Below are 22,009 nucleotides of genomic sequence, written 5' to 3'. Positions count from 1 at the left end.
CAGCATGGCGTCGAGAGTATTTGTCGGATTCCTGCCGTAAACCAGCTTGAACGGCGTGATATGTGTTGTTTCTTGCAATGCAATGTTGTAAGAAAACCTTACGTAGGGCAGGACCACGTCCCACGTCTTGTGCTCGACGTCGACATACACTGCCAACATGTCGGCGATGGTCTAGTTCAGGCACTCCGTGAGACCATACGTCTGCGGTTTGTAGGCAGTTGTTTTCCTGTGACTTGTCTGGCTGTATTGCAGAATGACTTAGATGAGCTCTTCTGTAAAGGCCATTCCTCTTTCGGTGATGAGGACTTCTGGGGCACCATGTCACAGCAAGATGCTTTTAACGAAAGACTTCGCCACTTCTGCTGCGCTACCTTCCGGCACAGCTTTAGTTTCAGCGAAGTGGGAGAAGTAGTCCATCGCCATGACGATCCATTTATTTCCGGATGGTGACTTCGGAAACGGCCCCAACAAACCCATCCCTACATGCTGAAAAGGTCGCCAAGGAGGTTTGATCGGCTGCAGTAATCCCGCTGGCCTTGTCGGTGGCGTCTTGCGTCGCTGACAGTCTCGGCACGTCTTGACGTAAGGCGTGACGTCAGCGGTCAGGCACGGCCGCTGACCAAGGTGCCCAGCGGTCGCCACGTCATCTATAGTCTGCTGCACTCCTTGACGCAGCGCTGACAGAGCAACAAGATAGTAGTAGGCGCGGACTAGTTAGGACTTTTTCTTCACGAGTATGTTTCTTTGAAGTGTGAACGAAGAGAATCTGCGCTTAAATCCCTAGGGATAATGTCGGTATTTCCTTATAAACACTCGACGAGGCCTTTTAGCTCCAGGTCTGCTCGCTGCTATTGAACGGCGTCTTCCGCGCTTATTATTCCAAGGAAGACGTCGTCATCCTCGTGGTCCTGCGGTGGCGGGTCAATGGGGGAAGGTGATATGCAATGGCCATTACAGTGTATTCGTCCGGACTTGTAATTTACACGGATGTCATATTCTTGCAGTCTGAGGCTCCACCGAGGTACCCATCTTGATAAGTCATTTAAATTATCTAGCCAACACAACGCGCCACAGTCGCTGATGACTTTGAATGGCCTGCCTATAGGTAAGGACGGAATTTCGCTGTAGGCCACATGATGGCGAAGCGTTCTTTTTTAGTCGTAAAATATAGCCTTCCGAATTTTACAGTGACCTGCTACCGTGAGCTACCCTAGGCTACCGGCGTCAGCATGGATTTCGGTATCACCGTCCTCGTCGATGTGCGCAAGTACTGGTAACGAAGGCATGCGTCTTTTGAGTTCTTCAACCGCATCGGCCTGTTGTGTTTCCCACTTGAAGTCGTCATCACATTGCATTGGATGTGTCCGTGGCTCAGCGATGCCTCAAAAGTCCTTGACAAACCGCCTCTAATAGGCGCACATGCCAAGGAATCTACGCGCGGCCTTCTTGTCGACGGGCTGCAGAAACTTTGCGATTGCAGCTGTCTTTCAAGAGTCAGGGCAGACTGCAGATTTGCTTATGACGTGGCCTAGGAACAGAAGCTCAGCATAAGAGAAGCGGCACTTTCCTGGCTTCCGAGTTAGCGCTGAAGACTTGACGGCTTTTAGTACTCACGCAAGCCGCCTAGGATGATCGTAGAAATTTTCGGCGAAGACGACGACGTCATCCAAGTAAACAAGACAGGTCTGCCACTTCAATCCTGCTAAAACCATTCCCGTCATGCGCTGGAATGTTGCAGAGGCCTAGCACAGCCTGAATGGCATGACCTGGAACTCGTAGACGCCGTAAGGCGTGATGAAGGTGGTCTTTTCGCCGTCCCTCACGTCGACTTCTGTTTGATAGTAGCCGGACTTAAGATCCATCCACGACAAGTATTTAGAGTTGCAGAGCCAATCAAACGCGTTGTCCATCCGTCGTAGGGGCACATTTAGTGATCTTGTTCCGTCGACAATTATCGACGCAGAAAGGTAGGGTTCCGTCCTTTTCCTTGACCAAGACAACCACAGATGCCCACGGGCTTTTCAGCGGCTGCATAATGTCGCTGAGCAGCATTTCATGGACTTGACTTGTAGCTTCACGTTCTCGTGTCGAAACTCGGTATGGTCTCTGGCGGTGTCGTCGAGCGCACTCTTCGCGTAATATGCGATGCTTTGCGACAGGTGTTTGTCGAACCCTGGATGACGTCGAAAAGCAGTTTTTGTATCATCGGAGCAAAATTCGGAGGACTTTCTGCTTAAGCATGGGGAGACTTGAGTTTATCTCGAAGTGTGGTTCGGGAACTATGGTTATCGGCGTAGATGCCGCAGAATCCGAGAGGACAAACGCATTGCTCGTTTTCACAATTTCCTTGATGTACGCAATCGTCGTGCCCTTGTTGATGTGGTGGAACCGGCTGAAGTTTGTCAGCACCACTTTCGCTTTCCCTCCGTGCAGTCGAGCACGGAGGGAAAGCAGCGCAAATTTCACGGTTTATCAGTATACTTTGGTCGCGCTCAAAGACACCCTCTACGTCTGCAGGTGTTTCGGTGCTGACGAAAATAAGTAGGCTGTAACGAGGCGGGATGATCACTTGATCTCCGAGGGCACTCAGAGCGTGATGACTACGACAGATCACCGGCGGTATCGCGTGATCTTCCGACAGCGTTATCGACTTCGACTTAAGATTTGATGATTGTGACGTGTTGCTTCGGGAAGCTCATGCCGAGAATGATGTCTCGTGAACACTCTTCGAGGATAATGTAGGTGGCAGGGTAGGTCCGGACATAACCCATAATTCTTGCCATGCTAATTTCTGTCGAAGTTATTAGGTGTCCTCTAGCTGTTCCGATTTGAGGGTCTTCCCATATAGTGTTAACTTGCTTCAAATGGGTGGCAAGGGGTTCACTCATCATGGAGTAGTCGGCTCCTATATCCACAAATGCGTTGACTGCGTGGCCATCAAGAAGCACATCGAGGTTGGCGGTTCTTTGTCTTGCGTTGCACTTAGGGCGTGACGTCGGATCACGGCTGCATCACGCTGACGTGTGACTGGTACGTTGCGTCATCAGGTTTTGGCGAATGCATTCTTTGCTTCTACCAGATGTCACGTGATAGGGATGGTGAAGAACACAGTAGCAATACTGTAAAAGACGAAACTAAGTTTTGCTGTGCGAAGCTGGGCCCGCGAAAACAGGTTGTACTGGAAGCACAACGATAGCGGCGAACACAGTTGGTGATCGTCGAAATCTCATCTGCCGGTCAAACAGGTCAGCTTTTATACATGAGCCATCGAAGGCTGCAGAGTAATCGCTGGTGCCAGCTTGTCTTCCAGAAAGTTGTGCACAGTTCGCGTCGCACATGCAATCAGATTACGCAAGCTTCAGGAACAACATAAAGCAGCAAGAAATCGATAACATTCGAGAATCTTCAGATAAGTGCGGGCGCGTCCCGCGTTGAGCGATATCATTTTTTAAAAGGTGAAAATTGCTGACCCGAAAAAGATATACAAGCGTACGTGTTATTATAGACCCAATGGGGGTGAGAGAGAGAGACAGGGACCTCGCGCACGCTTCCGAGAGCGCTACAATAGCACCCGAAAGCACGCGTAAAGCGGGAGACACACGGTCCGATTTGGTGTCCGATCCGGCGTCCGACCCGCCGGAACGGCAGCCGGAATCGAGGTGTTTTGCCGTGCCGATGCGCCGGATCGGACGTCCGGCGTGCGACAAACCGGGCAGATTTTCATCGTCCGACGCGTCCGACAACCGCACCGTCGTCTGGCCGCAGCCAATGACAGCGCGGCTGGCATGTGACGTTCCCTCCACGGAGGCGGCGCTGGCTGGCCGGTTCCTTGCAGTTTTTTTTCCTTGCCTGCTGCAGTTTGTTTCCGACACGAAATAGTTACTAGTTCAGTGAAATTATCTCGACGTGTGCCTGTTATTCAAAGCAACGCCTAGTACACTAGGACTAAGCGACTGGCGAGATCAGGAGAAGCGACGCGAGGGCATTTCGCGGGCAGACAGCACACACCGACCGTCTGAGCGAGGCTGCTCGCTTTGCTTTCACGTTTGCCCTTCGCAACGACTGCGTCGAGTAAACCAATTGTATTTAATTACGGGCGGCCTAAGTGTACAGCGTTAATTGTTTTGGCAAACATAAGCTCTCTTCGACGAGCTCGGGTTAGATCGTAAGCGCCGTCGGCCGCGGCGTCTGCCTAGCTAGGCCTACCGGCCCTATCGCTGGCTGTTAGCGGAGTCGTCAGTGGACGACGCGCCGTCGTGAAGTGTTTTGTCACTCGCAGGGGCATAACGTTATTGGTAGTGTTCGCGTAAAGCGACGCAGTGTTGTGGAGAGTTGTTTATATTGCGTTTCTCGACGTGGCTCTGAAGTCAAGCTGGAGGGCTGGATCTGGGCGGAGCTTACGCGCCGCTCAACCTTTCGGATGCACGCACCGTGTGTCCCGAATCATCGTATGCCGCATGCCGGAGCATGCGGCGCCGCACGTCGGATCGGACGCCGAATCGTACCGTGTGTCTCCTGCTTAAACCCGTTTGACTTAATGCGATTTCCTTCGCACGCGACGCAAAGCGCAGTCGCAATGCCGACCCCCCCCCCCGCTCTCCCTTTCTTGCTTAGTCTGCGACTGGTCGCAGCGATCACTGCAATTTTCCGTCGTAGTTGCGTGGACAGCTATATCAAGGTAAATGTACCTTGTAGCGAAGCTTCCATAGGAGCCCATACGTTCAATACATGGCGGTCCATCAGCGGTTCATGGGGCTTAGCGCCATCTGTATGTGGTGGGAACACTTCCGGTGGAAGAAAAAATAATGTGACGCCTTGTCCGCTAAAAGCAGATGTGACGTCATTTTGTTTTCGAAGGCGCGAAATTTGTTTTGTTGTTCAACCTTTGGAGCAATATATTCAAACGCCCTGCCATTCGACTTGATGGGCGTTTCGAGTTTTCAGTGCCGAAAGCGATGCAGGAAAAGGCCAGCCGTACGGTTGTCGAAATCGCATCCCTGCACAGAACATACTTTCTTTAGAGGCCGACGAAAGCTTTAGGTGTAGAGTGCTGATCCTATTGTCGGTCGGCCAGCGCGGTCGCACGAAAACAACTACACAATTATCTGGCGGTCGTAACTCACTACATTTGACTGAACAGATTAAGAAGCAATGAAGCTACCCGCGTCACCAAATTCAGACAAACTTTGACAAGCAAGAAAGCACAAACTGTGAGGGGGGCGTATTTCAACAGGTGATACGAGTGCGCCTTTCTGCCCATTTCAAGACGTGCATTGCACTGCGAGTGATAGTGGCGCCAACGCCCCCTGTAGCGATGGGCGCTTAAAAGAAATGCATTTATTATTAATAATAAAATTAAACTTGTATTTTCCTAACTCGTCAAGAATGTATAAAATTGTCTAGGAATTTTATTTTCGTTGAATGAATCTAACTGTGTCTCGTTTGAATTAAAAAACACGTTTTTCTTTCGCAATGTTTGTCCCCTCCAAACATAGTCGCACTTCGATCGCTGCTCCCATAATCCCCCATGCTGATGTCGGTGACAATCTGTACTAAACCGCTTTTCGCCCGAAGCTTCGTGACCTATTTGAATCGACCTTGGCTATACCGCGGTTTGTATTGTGAAATGGCGTCTCTCTCAACATGTGCAATGTTCTAAGACGTTGATTGTCTAATTCAGTACCTAAGCGTAGGGACACTAAGAAAGTTGTACCTCAGCTTGCATTCTGCCATTTCTGGGCGTTCGTTCACGCACTACGTACCAAATCAAGCACATTTTCACTTTTGCTTTGTACAATCTTGCGAGTTGCCAATACCACGATGAGTTCGATCGCCACGAGACGACATGGCCTTTGGGGTTGTCATAATTTCCTTTTGTTGACTATCGTGCAAAAATCGCGCTTGCGGAGCAAATTAAGTAACTGCACCCTCGACAAGGGCAAATGACGAGGGAGCAAAGTACACGAAGTTTCAACATCGCGCACAACGTGCGATGGTTTAGTTGTATGGTTTTCCTTTCGGTTTTTTCGTGCTTAAATTTCACGATGCATATTGATAGCTTATCGTACGCCGTATCGTAAATTTGACATTCCAATCGACAACGCGATCTTAATGACATTTCGACGACAGCATTAACTTCGTGGGAAGTATAAACGGCGTCATCAATGATTTTTCAAATATTTCATGAACTCTAAGTTGGATCGCTTCTCTGAAAGAGATTTTTTTTTACCTGCACAGAAGCCATCAAACTTTAAATATGTTGTAGACTTTGTATCCTTAGCCCGCCTTTATCAACCCTTGCTTTCAGTGGTAATTAACTAGGCAGTTAGTAAATTAGTGGCACAGTGACAACGCAACCTGCGGCACCGAATTGTAAAACTTGTGCAACGATGCAAAAAGCAGCCAAATAGCGTGTTCTTATGTAGGTGAAACAGTAGAACTCAACATGGTAAAGAAAAGTATATCAAAACTTTGCAGTGAAGTCAGCCAGTTGGAAGCCCTATGAATCTTCCAATAGTTTAACTATAAACGGTTCTTGCACATCCACCGCTAATCAAGCCTGCAGAAACAGGCATGCCCCACATGTTTCTAATAGCAGTCTCTAATAGGTTTGTAACCACGTTTAATAATGTGTAAGCTCACATAACAATATTCTCTGTGATTACTAACTTTATAAACAATATAGTACCATGGTATTTGCAAGAACCGTGGCATTCTAAAAGAAATTTCTACATTTCAACTACACACGCTATGAAGATCATTGAATAACGCGCCACGAACAGCTTTTTTTTGCAATGCCACACTCATTTATTTGAAGTTTTTCCTATGTACAGGCAAGACAAAAATATATGCACAACAAAATTGCTTTTCAATTTATTCACCTGCTGCTCTCTTTTAGATGCAAAGATTCGAAACAATGACAAAGTTATATGGGAGCTCGTCAAAAAAAAGACAGAAAAAAGGAAATGGGTACACAATGCATCACATCTGACAATGGCACCATAACAAATTGTGAATTGAAAGCCACTGCTTTTAATGGCTATTTCAGATCCTCCTTTTCTGCTAATTCAGCGATCAAGAACATACGTATATCGGCTTGCGCCTCAGTTTTTCAGGAAATGCGCGCTATCACTTAAGAAATTCATGGTATTTTTCAAATTCTTACCGGCCAAGACACATAGGGACAGGTCCTGACGGCATACCCAAATCGCGTGCTGAAAGAATGCGCTAGCTATCTTAGCAATCTTCTTCTTACAATGTATATGACGTCATTATCTGAAGGAATGATGTCATCTGACGTCGTCGGAAGGAATCATGCCGCACGAGTGGAAAGTTGCTGGTGTGGTTCCTGCCCACAATAAAAGCATCAAAAATAACTTGGAACAATATCACTCAATTTCTCTCCTATGTGCCGCATAGAAAATTATGCAACACATCGTATGCAGCAACCTAACAATGCACCTGAATTCGCCAAACTTCTTTTACATAGAACAGCATGGTTTTATGGTTCTTGCGCCGGATTTTCTTGTGACACACAGTTAGTGGACTTTTCTTTTGAAATAACAACTGCATTAGATAAAGGTACTAGCGTTGACTGCTTGCTTTTGGATTTCAAGAAAACATTCGATCGAGTACGACATGATTGTATAATACACAAACTTCAGCATTTAAAAATTCCCGCTGACCTAATGAACTGGTTAATTAACTACTTTGTAAATGGCAGATATAAAACAGTGGTAAATCGATGTTGCTCATCAGCTGTTCCAAACACGTCCGGAGTACCGCAGGGGTCTGTTCTGGGCCCGTTGTTATTTGTTATTTTTATTAATGATGTTGCTAAAAACATCCAGTGGAACCTACGATTGTGTTGCACATGACTGCGTTATTTACCGCTCGATAAACAATCCAAGTGACAGAAAAATCCTTCAGGAGGACGTCTATAAAATTTCGAATTGGTGTGCCACTTGGTGCATGACACTAAATTATTCAAAATGCAACTACGCGTGCATTTCTAGGGAAAAAAAGACTGACGTTTCCCGTTCTTACAGGCTGAATAATTCTACCATTTCGAGCGTAACAGGGGCCAAGTACCTCGGCGTTGACATCTCAAGCAATCTTACTTGGCAGGATCACACTGCAGAGATTGCCGTGAAAGGGAGTGACACACTAATGTCCTTGGCTCGAAATTTTCACCCCTGTTCTCTAACAACCAAAGAAGGTATTATACACGACATACGTAAAGCCTATTCTTGAATACTCGTGTGCGATATGGGACCCTTATCAGGACAGCCATAAATAGATCTTAGAGCGCGTACAAAACGGAGCGGCAGGCTTTATCACTGGGAGCCATCGAAGGTCTAGTAGCGTCACAGAAATGAAAAAACGCCTAGCGCTTTCGACGTTAGCCGGACGCAGGAATTGCTTGCGGCTCAAACTTTTTAATAAGATCTTTTAAAACAATACATGCAATTATGAATCAAAATACATGCCTAACCCGTATTAGATATCCCATTAACATGCACACACATTAAAATTAAGACCAATGAAGTCACGAACGAACTTGTTAAAGTATATTTTTTCACAAAATCCATCATTGAATGGAATGCTCTGCCTGAGGACACCGTTTCCATAACATCAAATTCAGCCTTTTTCAATGAACTGCTTTACACGTGATCAGTTCATGTGTGTTAATGTTTCTTTTTTTGTGTTTGCTCGCCTACTATGTATATTTATGAGTGTATATGCGTTTATATGTTCATGTATGTCAATGTGTATGTATATATATATATATATATATGCACATATATTCCTTTTCTTTCTTTTTCCTTTTTTCTTTTGGAGCTAGTTATGCTACCTGCACTGCATTATTCGTCACCGTGTTTTTTGTTATGTAAACTTAATTACCACTGTTCTAGATTTGTATTATCCCCCCCCCCCTCTCTGTAATGCTCTCTGAGCGAATGTTGGACTGCATATTAAAAAAATGTATATGTAGAAAGCAGGCAATACGCCTCCAGAGCATATTCACTCCCGGTTACGAGGGGAGCTCAGGATGTTCGAAAATGAAATAATGTCTTGCTCAGAGCTGTCAGGCAGAATCGTTTGTTCTAAATAGGCCTTGCGGTAAGTAGCAGGCACGTGGTTGCTCCTGAGAGCCTGGTATCAAGTTCAGATTGGTGACAGTCAGCTGCAGGAAGCTCACTAAAAATAAGACAAATGGTAAGCCTCTTACGCACACCTTAGGACTGCAAGTGTGTGCAAGTGTGCAAGTACGCACGAAATGGCTAAGGCTATGAAACAGGTGTGAGCCGCCCGACAGAAGCATGTCGGAAACTATTGTGCATACCTAGAGCAAACGATACTGACAAGAGCTCACTCCAAAAGTTCAGGGGGAAGCGATGCAGTGAGACACCGACGATACAGTGCACGCTGCTGCAATGTGCCACGTAGCATCGTTTTTTCAATGGCTTCTTCAATGACAAAAGCTCGTCTTCGAATGAAACGCTAAGCGCTTCCAAGAAACAATGTGAAGTGTGATAGAACGATGGAAAATGACTTCGCTTCGGCCACGCGTCGAGGAAGACGACCGGAAAATACGCGGCACCGGTGCAGTGGTGCGCAAATCTTACCAAACTGTAACAGAGAAGCGACGAGAAAAGATGAAAGAAACTTCCGAAAAGGTGCATTTTATACCGGCGAGCTCCATTTAAACAAGTTCCCAGACGTGCCTTAGTAGGCGGTTGGCGATAAGGAATCGCTTTGTAAGCTCCCACCGTTGTGGCTGGAAACAGAAACAAGGGCTGCAAGGTAGCACTGCCAATGCACCACACACTCATAAACAGGGCGCGCCACAAGGCTGTTCAAAAAATTAATTTGGCGTAATGTTCTGAGAAAATTATTTACCTTTTCATAAAACAACATTCTAAAATATTTATTGCTTCTTTGTTCATGCATAATATTGCAATTTGTAGTTTTATATTCTTTTATATGAGATTTTCCTCCCTGCCTGTGAATATGGTGCCGTCGCGCTGAACCTCTTTTGGGCCCAGCCTTCGCCACCACTCTGAGTCCATCTTGGCATGATGGGCGGCAACGGAGCTAGATGCGAAAGCAGACGACGACAATGAACGGGGGAGCAGTAGCAGGAGCCGTTGCTGATGATGATAGTTTTTACTAGCTCACATGAAAATATTACGCATCCCTAGCCATAAACAGCTTTGCTGTAAAATGTAGCCACTCTCCACCTCCAGATTGTAGTTTTGTGCCCATTTTCTTCTGTTCTCTTGGGGATTTCGCAATTGTAAAAACAAAGTTTTAACAGCAAGGTATCGTCTATGTTATGTTGCACTGGACGCATGCGCACGAGACACGACTACGTGCCAGGGTGCGCTTCTTTTGCAGATTAATAAAGTTGCGTGCGAATATGTCCGTATCATATCTCTCGTCGCAGAAATACGATGGCAGATCAAATATCAGCGAGAGCATTCTTATAGAGCGTGCTATTTTATTTGCGCGCGCTGTCATTCTAAGCCACGTAAGTTACGGGAAACACGAGTCATGTGAGCAGACGGAAGTTCTATGTTCCTTCCTTCAGTAGTAATATACGATGTCTGAGGAAGCGGGGCACCACTGAATTGCACACTGTAATATTGTAAAGGTAATACGTAATTTCGGTTTCCCTGGAGGGCAACCGCAGTTTTCATGCAATTTGTTCTATGGTGGGAATAAGTTACGGAAGCACCCAATTTATCGTAACAGAGGACTTGGAGTGTCTACGCAATAGGTTCCGCATCTGCTTACTGCAGTACAGAAGTTGGTTGGTCTGCAAGATTGTGATCGCCTTTCAGTGCAGTCGAGGCAAGAAAAAGGCGCATTTTTTTTGTCGTATCCTTACCTACAGTAGAATTTGTGTAAATCATTACCCACCTGAACTGAAGCAAGTACGTATAAAGTGGAGAAAGAAAGGTAACAGAGAGAGCCGCAGGATTTGCAACATGCCCCGTTCTATATTTCTATAAATCACATGGTAATTGGCTCTCTGTGCGTCTGTGAGGGCTTCTCTCTCGCCCGTTTCCTTTAGGCGCCGTAAAATCATGTTTTTCAAAGAACTGTGAGACAGCACCTTTTAAAGCTGAGACCCGGCTCTGAGCGTTCAGGGCGCTTGCAACTGTTTTTAATGCTATTAACGTTATTTGCCTACTTCAGGCATTCTCAACATATCTATCTATCTATCTATCTATCTATCTATCTATCTATCTATCTATCTATCTATCTATCTATCTATCTATCAATCCATCCGTCCGTCCGTCCGTCCGTCCATCTGTCTCTCTGGTGCGCCATCTATCTATCTATCTATCTATCTATCTATCTATCTATCTATCTATCTATCTATCTATCTATCTATCTATCTATCTATCTATCTATCTATCTGTCTGTCCCTCCGTCCCTCCGTCTGTCTGTCTGTCCCTCCCTCCGTCCCTCCGTCCGTCCCTCCGTCCGTCCCTCCCTCCGTCCCTCCGTCTGTCTGTCTGTCTGTCCCTCCCTCCGTCCCTCCGTCCGTCCGTCCGTCCGTCTGTCTGTCTGTCTGTCTGTCTGTCTGTCTGTCTGTCTGTCTGTCTGTCTGTCTGTCTGTCTGTCTGTCTGTCTGTCTGTCTGTCTGTCTGTCTGTCTGTCTGTCTGTCTGTCTGTCTGTCTGTCTGTCTGTCTGTCTGTCTGTCTGTCTGTCTGTCTGTCTGTCTGTCTGTCTGTCTGTCTGTCTGTCTGTCTGTCTGTCTGTCTGTCTGTCTGTCTGTCTGTCTGTCTGTCTGTCTGTCTGTCTGTCTGTCTGTCTGTCTGTCTGTCTGTCTGTCTGTCTGTCTGTCTGTCTGTCTGTCTGTCTGTCTGTCTGTCTGTCTGTCTGTCTGTCTGTCTGTCTGTCTGTCTGTCTGTCTGTCTGTCTGTCTGTCTGTCTGTCTGTCTGTCTGTCTGTCTGTCTGTCTGTCTGTCTGTCTGTCTGTCTGTCTGTCTGTCTGTCTGTCTGTCTGTCTGTCTGTCTGTCTGTCTGTCTGTCTGTCTGTCTGTCTGTCTGTCTGTCTGTCTGTCTGTCTGTCTGTCTGTCTGTCTGTCTGTCTGTCTGTCTGTCTGTCTGTCTGTCTGTCTGTCTGTCTGTCTGTCTGTCTGTCTGTCTGTCTGTCTGTCTGTCTGTCTGTCTGTCTGTCTGTCTGTCTGTCTGTCTGTCTGTCTGTCTGTCTGTCTGTCTGTCTGTCTGTCTGTCTGTCTGTCTGTCTGTCTGTCTGTCTGTCTGTCTGTCTGTCTGTCTGTCTGTCTGTCTGTCTGTCTGTCTGTCTGTCTGTCTGTCTGTCTGTCTGTCTGTCTGTCTGTCTGTCTGTCTGTCTGTCTGTCTGTCTGTCTGTCTGTCTGTCTGTCCGTCCGTCCGTCCGTCCGTCCGTCCGTCCGTCCGTCCGTCCGTCCGTCCGTCCGTCCGTCCGTCCGTCCGTCCGTCCGTCCGTCCGTCCGTCCGTCCGTCCGTCCGTCCGTCCGTCCGTCCGTCCGTCCGTCCGTCCGTCTGTCTGTCTGTCTGTCTGTCTGTCTGTCTGTCTGTCCCTCTGTCCGTCCGTCCGTCCGTCCGTCCGTCTGTCTGTCTGTCTGTCTGTCTGTCTGTCTGTCTGTCCGTCCGTCCGTCCGTCCGTCCTTTTACACCGACCCAGTGACCGAAGATGTTATGACTGGCTTCCCAGCAACTAGAGCCATTAGGTACGTGCGCATGGATGTCATGACACTGTGGTCTTAGGATAATCGTTATTCCTGCTTTGTCATCTGACTCTCGCCATGAAGATGTCGCGCCTTCTAAGCCATTGGCCAAAGTTGCCTAAGACTTGGTCCACTAGGTATCTCTTTGCTTGTGGTCTTGCTGCCATCTTGGCCGTGGCCTCATTGTAATTCCCGATATGTGATACTGCTCTCATCATGCCATCCCCGTCGCGCAATTGTCACACCCTCGTAAGCTGTTCGTTGTCATGCATTCATCGAGATCGTTACATAGCGGTCACTCCAGCTTTGTCATCTAACTTTCTTAATGCGGTCGTCATCACACCTTCGTCGTGATCAACTCATCGGCATCACATTATCCTCATACCTTGTCTGGCAATTGTCGTCATTGCATCGCGGCAATATCATCGTATCATGTATTTGCTGCCAAAGTCGTCGTAATGCGGTCGTGAACGTTCCATTGTCATCATTCAATAAACTTCTTCATATTACTCTCAACATGTCCTAGTCACACAGCCATCACCATAGTATTGTCTGCTTGGCTCGTAACTTGTTTTAACACTAACATCACTTCAGAAGAGTCATGCCATCGTCGTCATGTATTCGGCATCAGTCAGCCTTGGTGGTTCTATCAACATTATTTCTTCTTAGTCATTCTAGCGTAATCTTACTGCCGTCATGCAATCGTTATTATGCTACCATTCTCATGTCATCGTCGTCATGTTGTCGTGGCCACCATTCTCACTATACTGTCGTGAGAACTTCAATGTCATACCGGCGCCATAATGCAATCTTGGCTGCTCTATCGCCGTCACTTTAACTTCGTCACTGATTCTGGTCTTGCCATCGTGATCACACCATTGTTGTCACGCCGTCGTTGTCATACATATTTTGAGACAGTTGTCATCACGCTAGCTTCGTAATACCTTCGTCCTAATACCATTGTGAGGCTATCGTCATCGCGCATTTATTTTCATTTATCGTATTCATGCGGTCGTGCTGCTTCTGTTGTCGTCATTATAACTTCCTTATTCCTCTCTCCTCACGCCATCGTCGTTAGAGCATCGTCGTCACACAATCATCATCCCACTGTCTCCATGCAATGGTCGTCGCGCTATTGTTTTACCTTTATCAGCACTTCAGAACCATTAGCACCAACTAGCACCAACTAGGCCAACAAGAAGTTCTGTTGTGTCAGAACCATTGTTTCATAGTCGCCATACCATCGACATCATTACTTCTTCGTCATTCTAGCTTATTCATGCTGTCGTCAACCAATGGTAGTTATGCCACTCTTTTCTTGTTGTTGCTTTCATTGCGTCCTCGTAAGACATTCGGTGTCACACATACGTTGCCATGCCGTCTTGATGGCACCATCGTTATGACTCCAGCTTCGTCATCTGGTTGTCTTCCTACTCTTTTCGCCATCCCATTGTGCTCATCACGTCATTGTCACGCTGTAACTCCGTCATGATTTCAGAATTGTCATGCCAATATTGGCATACCAACGGCGTCACACCACCCTTGGGATGCACCGACGGCATTCCTTTTTCGTCATTCCGCCATGCATATGGGCGTAACCTTGGTGAGCGAGCACCGTACTAAAGTAACCTGATGCCGCAGGCAGTGAATGTCGCATATAGCACAAGCGATGGAAGTCTAAGATTGAAGACTACAGAATCTAAATAAGCTTCCGCAATACCGTGTGTCACTACATTGATTGAATGCTAATCGCATTACCATCGACTGTCAATGTGAGATGGGTTCTCCCGTAATTTTCGGGGACAAGCAGGACATATAGCATGTTGATTGTTTGGAAAGTTGTTGCGCTATTAATGCTGAACATTACTGTTAGACACTGAGTCCCTTTCAAATTGCTTATAACCGGAAAAGGTGAAGCCAAGCAATATGTAATGTGATTCTTCTCGATGACAATCCGAGATCACTGACTGCTGCTGTCCGATGCGAGAAATTGAAGGAAATAGATTCGACACCACAGGAACATCTACCTTATAAGTCTCATTCATCGCGCCACGACAGTCATCTCCTAGAGACGCTCAAAGAATCTCTGGGAGGCCAACAATTCGATGACGACGCTGCAGTGGATCAATATGTGCACATTTGGCCGCTTTCACAGCCGATTTATTTTTTTGAGAGTTGAATCAAAAGCCGTTGATACGCTGTAAAAATGCATTTCTGACTTAGCTGAATTATTTCTAACGCGATTTGCACTTGGTGTCATGTTTACTGCAAATAAAATAACATCGAATTGCCATGTCCGCCTTGCGAAAGTGGATGACCAGGGCCGCTATCTTGTACACGCTCGAAAAGCCGACGTTCGATGTCGCTTCACGCGATTGGACTAGATTGGCCTAGGCCGCGATATCGGCGCAGCCTGGAAAATCGCGCGAGGCGAAATCGAACGTCGGCTTTTCGAACGTGTACAAGATAGCGGCCCAGCGCAGCTGTTGAAAACGACCACTCTACTTCAATAGGCTCGGGCTCGTACCCACAATAATTTGTGCCTCCTTCATCCTTTTATGGGGCGCTTTTACAAATTGCAGTACCTCATCTGTTGTGATTTTATACGTATTATTTATGAAAGCAAAATTTTGCGTAGTAACAGATCTCGGAAAGCCGTATGATAGCCCCAAAGAATTCGGACTTGAGGATTGAATAACCAGCGAAAACATTCAGTGTAACTTTATCCCACAGACAAACAACTCAGGAAAATAATTCGTGTGCTCGTGCTTTAGGTTAATATCTTTTATTTCCTAACACGCGTTAACGATAGGATTGGTACGGAAGTGCCTGTCGGCGTAATGCGAATATTAAGCTGGCATGTGGCTACGGAAACATCCTTTTCGGCGCAAGTTTCTATGTTTCAAAAGAAAGTGTCATACACTTGCGGGGTAAAATAGGCCTCGTAGCAGTGGCCATTGCAAAAGTACGTTCGAGAAAGCATTTTTTTATTATTTTTGAGGTCTCAACACAGAAAAAGAGCGTCATGCTCCTGCGAAGGCCAGGAATCAGTCATATGTAGTCAATCCACTTCTAATGTGGCACGACAGCTGTGTACTTCATTGTGGTATAATCATTCACGATTGGTTTATTTCTCAAGTGCAGGTGGTGCTAATTTCAAGGTTATGGCTGTTCCGCATTTCAGTAGACATCGCTTCACACGAATGATTGCATATATAACTCTTCTACACGTGGCAGACAGTGAGGTGAGTGACATCGGTCTACTAAATTGCCATATGGTATTTGCCTCGGGATACGCCTAAATGGGGCTTCCGAAAGCCGCGAATTATAATTTTTGGATAACCTTGTTCTTTGAACAATAAAATATTGATGGTGTGTGTGGCACACCACTAAATAATTAGTTTATTTTCTTCGGCAAGAGTAGTCGTACGTAAAAGCATAAAGACGTGCACATAAGTTCTTCGCAGCAATACGCTTCTGCATTGCCATGAGTTTTGTAAAGGCTTTGTAAGATTTGAGTGAAGCCTGGTACATAAGTAAATACATCTCGTCATAAACTTCCACAATATTAACAAATCATATCTAAATTGCAGCTTTAGAAAATATTTTCGGGATGCGATATGTCTACGTGACACTTCCACCTAAAGTAGCCTTCTACGTCCACCGCCTTGAAAGTGAGCAGCATTGACTAACACTCCCGGGCTAAACTTGTACACAGACACCAGAAGAAAGCGCGGGCGTAATGGACCCGGCGGACGCTTAAATGGTGAAGCAGCACACGCATCATGCGGATTATGCGAGTCTGACGTCATCGTCGACGCTGGTTTCCATTTTAGTTATTAGTTATATATTTCATGTGAAGCATAACAAACAACTTCCCCTACGCTTTCGCTGGTTTCAACGTCTTTGCCTGCGCAAGGCTGTGACTTAGACATTTATTGTTTTGTGGTATATCATGTGTACAATAAAAGGATTTAAAATGTTTTCATTGTTAGGCCCAATCACACATTTATTCACTTTGGCCGAAAAGAGAAAATCTCGCGCCACTCGCTTTGCAAAGTAAGCAGTTTATAGTACAGAATCAGCAAAATAATTGCATACCCGAAGACACTTTTTTGTCTTTGTTGCTTCTAGCGTTATCCGCACTTTGTATGTCTATACTGCCTCTTTTACCTTTAATCCAGTTTTTGCTAGTAATCACTATTTTATACACGAATTCTAAACTACACACTCCCATTTTCGTTAGATTTCTCGCACATCTAACGAATTAGGTTTTAGACGGTGCAAGAGTTGCAGTCGGGCATGTCAAAAGCGGTAGCTGGCCCATGCCGTCGTCCGACTCATCCACGTTAAGGAAGTTGTTGAAGGAAGGAATATGTTCTGTGGAGTCGCACTGTGGAGTCGATTGAAACGCACTGTGGAGTCGAAAAGTCTGCTTAAACACGTTCTGTCCTCCCTAGATACCTAGGTGAGGGAAATCTGCCACTGCACCCTCATCCAATCAGACCGTCGAAAGTGGTCGAAGGACCCGCGTTGAGAGCGAATTCACAACCGCACCTTTGTTCAATGGAGTGCTGGATTAAGGGGGCTGCAGCCCCGGGCGTCGCCTCCGACAGTAGGAGAAGGAGGCCCATTTATTCCAACCTGCTTAGTATATGGAACCATGGGCAACGGAACTTAGAGCGACATGTATGAAGCGAGAAAGCCATAACGAGAAGACGCCCCCCCCCCTTCCCCACCTAATGTAGCAGCATGCGTTGAGCCTGATCATTTGGGGAGAGCTTGTCGAGCTGCAAAAACAGGAATCCCCCGCCACCCCGGGGGGGGGGGGGGTGGGAGGGCCTCTTACGAAGCGAGGTGCGTTTGCTTGGAAGAGGTTTTATGGTTTCCTGTAAGTCCGTCGGTCCAGTGCTGTCTGGAGAGGAGGGGCAAGGGGGAAACACCACAAACACGTAATGTGGGAAGAGGACGTAAATCTCCCTTGCCCCTTGCCAGCACCGCGCCACCCTCGGCTTCTCAAATGGTTCCGCCGCTGTCCTTCTCATAGAAAGGATGTGCTGCAATACCCAACAGTGCCTCCCATTCGACTTTTCTTTACCGTGAGGGTAATTTGGGTGGGGGAGGATGAGCCCGACGGCAGTTGATGTTGAGTCTGATGGCAGAGTCTAGCGAGGAAAGGAAACAAGACATCACACGTGCTTTTGTCTTCGTACCATGGGGCATTTAATGTTCACTGTTCGGGTTAGGGTTGTGGAAGAGTGAGGGAGGAAGTTGGAGAGCTGGACAAATAGGCCTGTCTTCAGGGACCACTCCTGCCCAGTGGCTGCGCACCCTCGCGTGCCCTCGACAAAAAAATAGGTCAGACTGGCCACCGAACTTTCCAGAAAGTAGTACAAAAAGATGACTCAGAGGCGGCGGAGCGTGCATAACTGCGCCCGCGCTAGGACTCGCCCTCTACCCTTCATCTCGCGCTTGGCGTCGACGAGGCGAAAGAAAAATCGAGAACCTCCAAGAAGAGAGGATTGCTCCTAGCCAATAGGAAGACGAGACTGGAACGGGAGAAGAGGTGAGTTTGTATGGAGAAGGAGAGAATTTGTACAGGGAACTCTATGCGTATGTGAACGCCTGCTTTGGCGCTAGTAAGTGACAGACACGACGCGCGTCTATAAACGAAATTTTATGGCGGGCTGCGATTCAGCGCCGAGCCACCTGTTAAGCTTGCATAAGCCCGCCCGCTGAGGAGCTCTCGGTCGACGCGACGCTCTCTGCCAGCCATGGACTATCCAGGCAACGTGGTCGACACCTGTGGTCGCGTCGGACTGACGAAGAGCCCGGTGAACAATTAGCATCCATCCATGGGAAAATGCTCGGTCGGAAGCATCAAAATGGTGCGTCGAAGCGAAAGGCGAAGTTAGAAACAGAAGAGCGTGAAAAGAAGCTACCAAAGACGACAAAGTACCACTACTGAATGCTGCTTCCGTGGAGCAGTATGATCGCTCTACATAGAGTCCGTGTCAAACTATCAATAGTACCGACTTTGCTTCTGTGGAGTACTTACCAACTCCATCACCACGGTTTCCTGGCGAAAAGAAAGGTCTGACTCATATTGGTTGTCCTGATCCTGTGAAAAGTGTGCCAATCTCGGTCGCCCATATTTCTGAGCAACCGACGCTAACCAAGTCCTGTCCTGTCCCTGAGTCAGCAACGTCTATGCTACTCGGCCGGGCCCCTGCCAGAGACCTCCAGGTGTCCGGTCCACCAAGGCCGATTTCTACTACTGCTGATCAACAGGCGCCAAACCTCTCCGATTAGCCTCCTTCTATTGACAAGCGCCTGGAAGCAACACTCCAAGAACCGACTCACTTCCTTTCTGTTAGTTCGGCTTCAAATAGTCACGTTCCCACCCATAAAGTTTGCCTCGAGAGGACGAATGAGACGGCTTCTCGTTGTGGCAACAAAGAAGTACATACACCCCTCCGGCAAGAGGTACGTTGCGAGATTCTCCAAAGTTACCCTGCTATGTGGCCGGACGTTATTAATGAAAGCTTTCGGAGTGTATGCCTTCAGAAAGGGTCATTGTATATTCAAAATCGGGCAGAAAATTTTCCGTCTTCCGAAAGGCAATACAAAACTCAGAAACGCTATATGTCCCCTCATCCTTTCGTGTGAACGGCTGTAAATGTAGAGGCGTACGAGCGACACTAGTTAATGTACTAGGAGTACAAGGGTTACGTTCACTGTTTCAAGTGCAAACTATTTTCGATTTCCAGCAACCCCAGTGCTTTCACCACGCGCGGCTTTTCTGATTGGAAAAGAGCACAAGAAAAGGTTTGCTCACATAAAAATAGCGTCGAGCACTGGAACTACGTGGCAGCATGGCTCGCCCGCTCTATCTCGAGCAGCACAATTGACAAGGAGCTGGTTAAGCATGATGTTACATAGACCGCTTACTGGACAGAAGTGTTGAAGCCCGTAGTCATTGCAGTTCAGCTTCTAGCTGAGCGCAACCTAGCGTCTAGGGGCAGTGAGGTAATTTTTGGTTCACCGAGAAATGGCAATTATATAGGAGTGCTTGAGGCCATTGCCAAGTTTGATCCCTTTCTGGAAGAGCACATCAAACGCTACGGGAACAAAGGAGACGGTAACCTATTGTATCTGTCAAAAACCACTTGTGATGAATTTATCGGGTATATGGCAAAGGCTGTCGAAGAACGTCTCGTTGATGAAGTGAAACGCGCAAAATACTTCTCTTTATTTGTTTATTCAACTCCAGACGTTAAGGACGTTGATAAGCTGTTTTACGATACTTTTTAAATTGGAAAGTGTACGAACGCTTTCTTGGATTTGTTCCAATGGAATCGCATACCAGCTTCTATCATTTCGGTACCGTGATGTCCCTCTTGGTGACCAATGGCATCTCAATTGATTATTGTAGGGGCCAAGCTTATGATAATGCTGGTAATATGTCAGGAAAATACAAAAGACTGCCAGCTCCAATGAAACACCTGAACGAATTGGCAGTGTACGTCCCGTGTGCTGGTGATTCACTGAATTTAGCTGGCGCGTGTAGCGTTGACCGTTGTTTCAGGCATTCAAATGTTTCAATGTAATTCAGAGACTGTGTGAGTTCTTTGCTGCCTCACCTAAACGACGGAGGTATCTTTTGGACAGCATGGACGGAACGGGCCAGCAGCTTGTTTTGAAAAGTCTTTCTGACCAGGTGATCAAGACACGCTGAATCATATAAGGATATTTTGAAGAAGAATTATTTTATAGATTGGAAAATGTAGAGAGGTCGGCCGGATAATGGAGCATCTGGCCTGCTACTCTACGTAAAGGAAGGGGAAGAGGGGAATAAAAAGGGTCACAATGGGGTATGATAATGGGAGGAACGAGGTGAATGACGCATTACACAACTGGTATCACAGGCGTGAGTCCAAGCCCGTGTCACCTAGGAAACGTGAAAGTGCACGCATTGTCTCTGTCGTCTGCCAACTCTGTGGCCACGCGCCTAGCAAGAGGTCCTCCGACAGTAGTCCATTGTGTAAATGTCTCAATGTATCTGCCAATGTCACTCTTTCTCGCGCATACTCAGGGCACACCACGAGCACATGTTCTATCGCCTCTACAGCGCCACACACTGAACAGACCGGGGAGTCTGTCCGTCCAATATTGTGCAAATATTTGTGCGTGAAGACGACGCCTAATCGCAGTCTGTGTATCAGGCATGTATGAGGACGTGGAATTCCACGCAGAATAGGAAATTTCATATCGGGATCCAGGCTTTTAAGGCGGACGTGACGAGCGTCTGGCTGGGCCCAGTATCTTCTCGTCGCACTCCTCATTAACTCCGACAGGAGGCATGTGATGTCCGGTCTGGAGAATGGCACTACAGTTCGCAGGCCATTGCTGAGGGCGCGCCTTGCTGCAGCATCGGCCATCTCATTACCGTTGAGCCCACAGTGTCCCGGGATCCATTGGAACACTGTGCGGTGGTGTTTTTCTTGAGCGTATGAAAGTAGCTCGGTGATCTGCAGGGTCAGAACCTGATATGCGGTGTAGCGCAGGAAGCATCCCAAAATTTGCAGCGCAGGTTTTGAGTCCGTGAAAATGCACAACTCTTGAGGTCTTTCCCCGCAGATGTGGCGAATCGCTTCCCGAATAGCCACAAGCTCTGCAGCTGTTGTTGTTGAATTATGGTCTAGTATGAAACCTGGAGCCATCTGTTGGGCTGGTATCACCACAGCTGCTGTCGATGCCTTAGATGACGCGGAGCCGTCTGTGTAAACATGAACATATGTCTGGTATTCTGACCAGATGTACGCGAGAGCAAGTTGTTGTAGTCCACTGACGGCATCCAATGATTTCTTTAGTATGCCGGGGACATGTAGGCATCCGGAAGGTTGAACCATCACCCATGGTGGTTTGACGGGGTGATATGGAAGGGCATAGCCTGATGTTATGTGAGGTAGGTGGCAGCGGAGTGCACTTGTGAAACTGCTGTCCGGTCGCTCATGTAGAACCGACGTCAATGGATGGCAATGGTGTCGTGTCAGTAAGCGTAAATACACACGAAGTGGTTCGTGAGACAGGTATATTGGTAATGGGCATACGTGGACTTCCTCAATTGTGCTTTTCTTGGAGGCACGCCGTGGCAACCAGAGGCGTATTTTGAGTGCCTGCGCTTGGACGCTCTCTAATGTCCGTAAGCAGGAAATGCTCAAGTTTGAGGGTATCGGAAGGCTTTATCGAATAGAGCCTACGAAAGGAGACTAATAAA

The 22,009-nt window shown here is 47.1% G+C and overlaps 1 protein-coding gene across 2 annotated transcripts in view; it reads left to right on the top strand.

Moving 5' to 3' along the window:
* Positions 1-22,009, top strand: part of LOC135910456 (dermonecrotic toxin SPH-like) — a 184,948-nt gene that overhangs the window by 40,290 nt on the left and 122,649 nt on the right. For both annotated transcript variants that reach the window (XM_065442495.1, XM_065442494.1), the window contains exon 2: positions 15,874-15,974. In XM_065442495.1, the coding sequence (XP_065298567.1) occupies positions 15,894-15,974 (81 nt within the window). In that variant the 5' untranslated portion in view covers positions 15,874-15,893. The remainder of the gene's footprint in view (positions 1-15,873; positions 15,975-22,009) is intronic.

Source organism: Dermacentor albipictus, chromosome 8, assembly GCF_038994185.2.
Source record: "Dermacentor albipictus isolate Rhodes 1998 colony chromosome 8, USDA_Dalb.pri_finalv2, whole genome shotgun sequence".
In the NCBI taxonomy this organism is placed as follows: domain Eukaryota; kingdom Metazoa; phylum Arthropoda; class Arachnida; order Ixodida; family Ixodidae; genus Dermacentor; species Dermacentor albipictus.
This window is presented reverse-complemented; position numbering and strand designations above follow the sequence as displayed.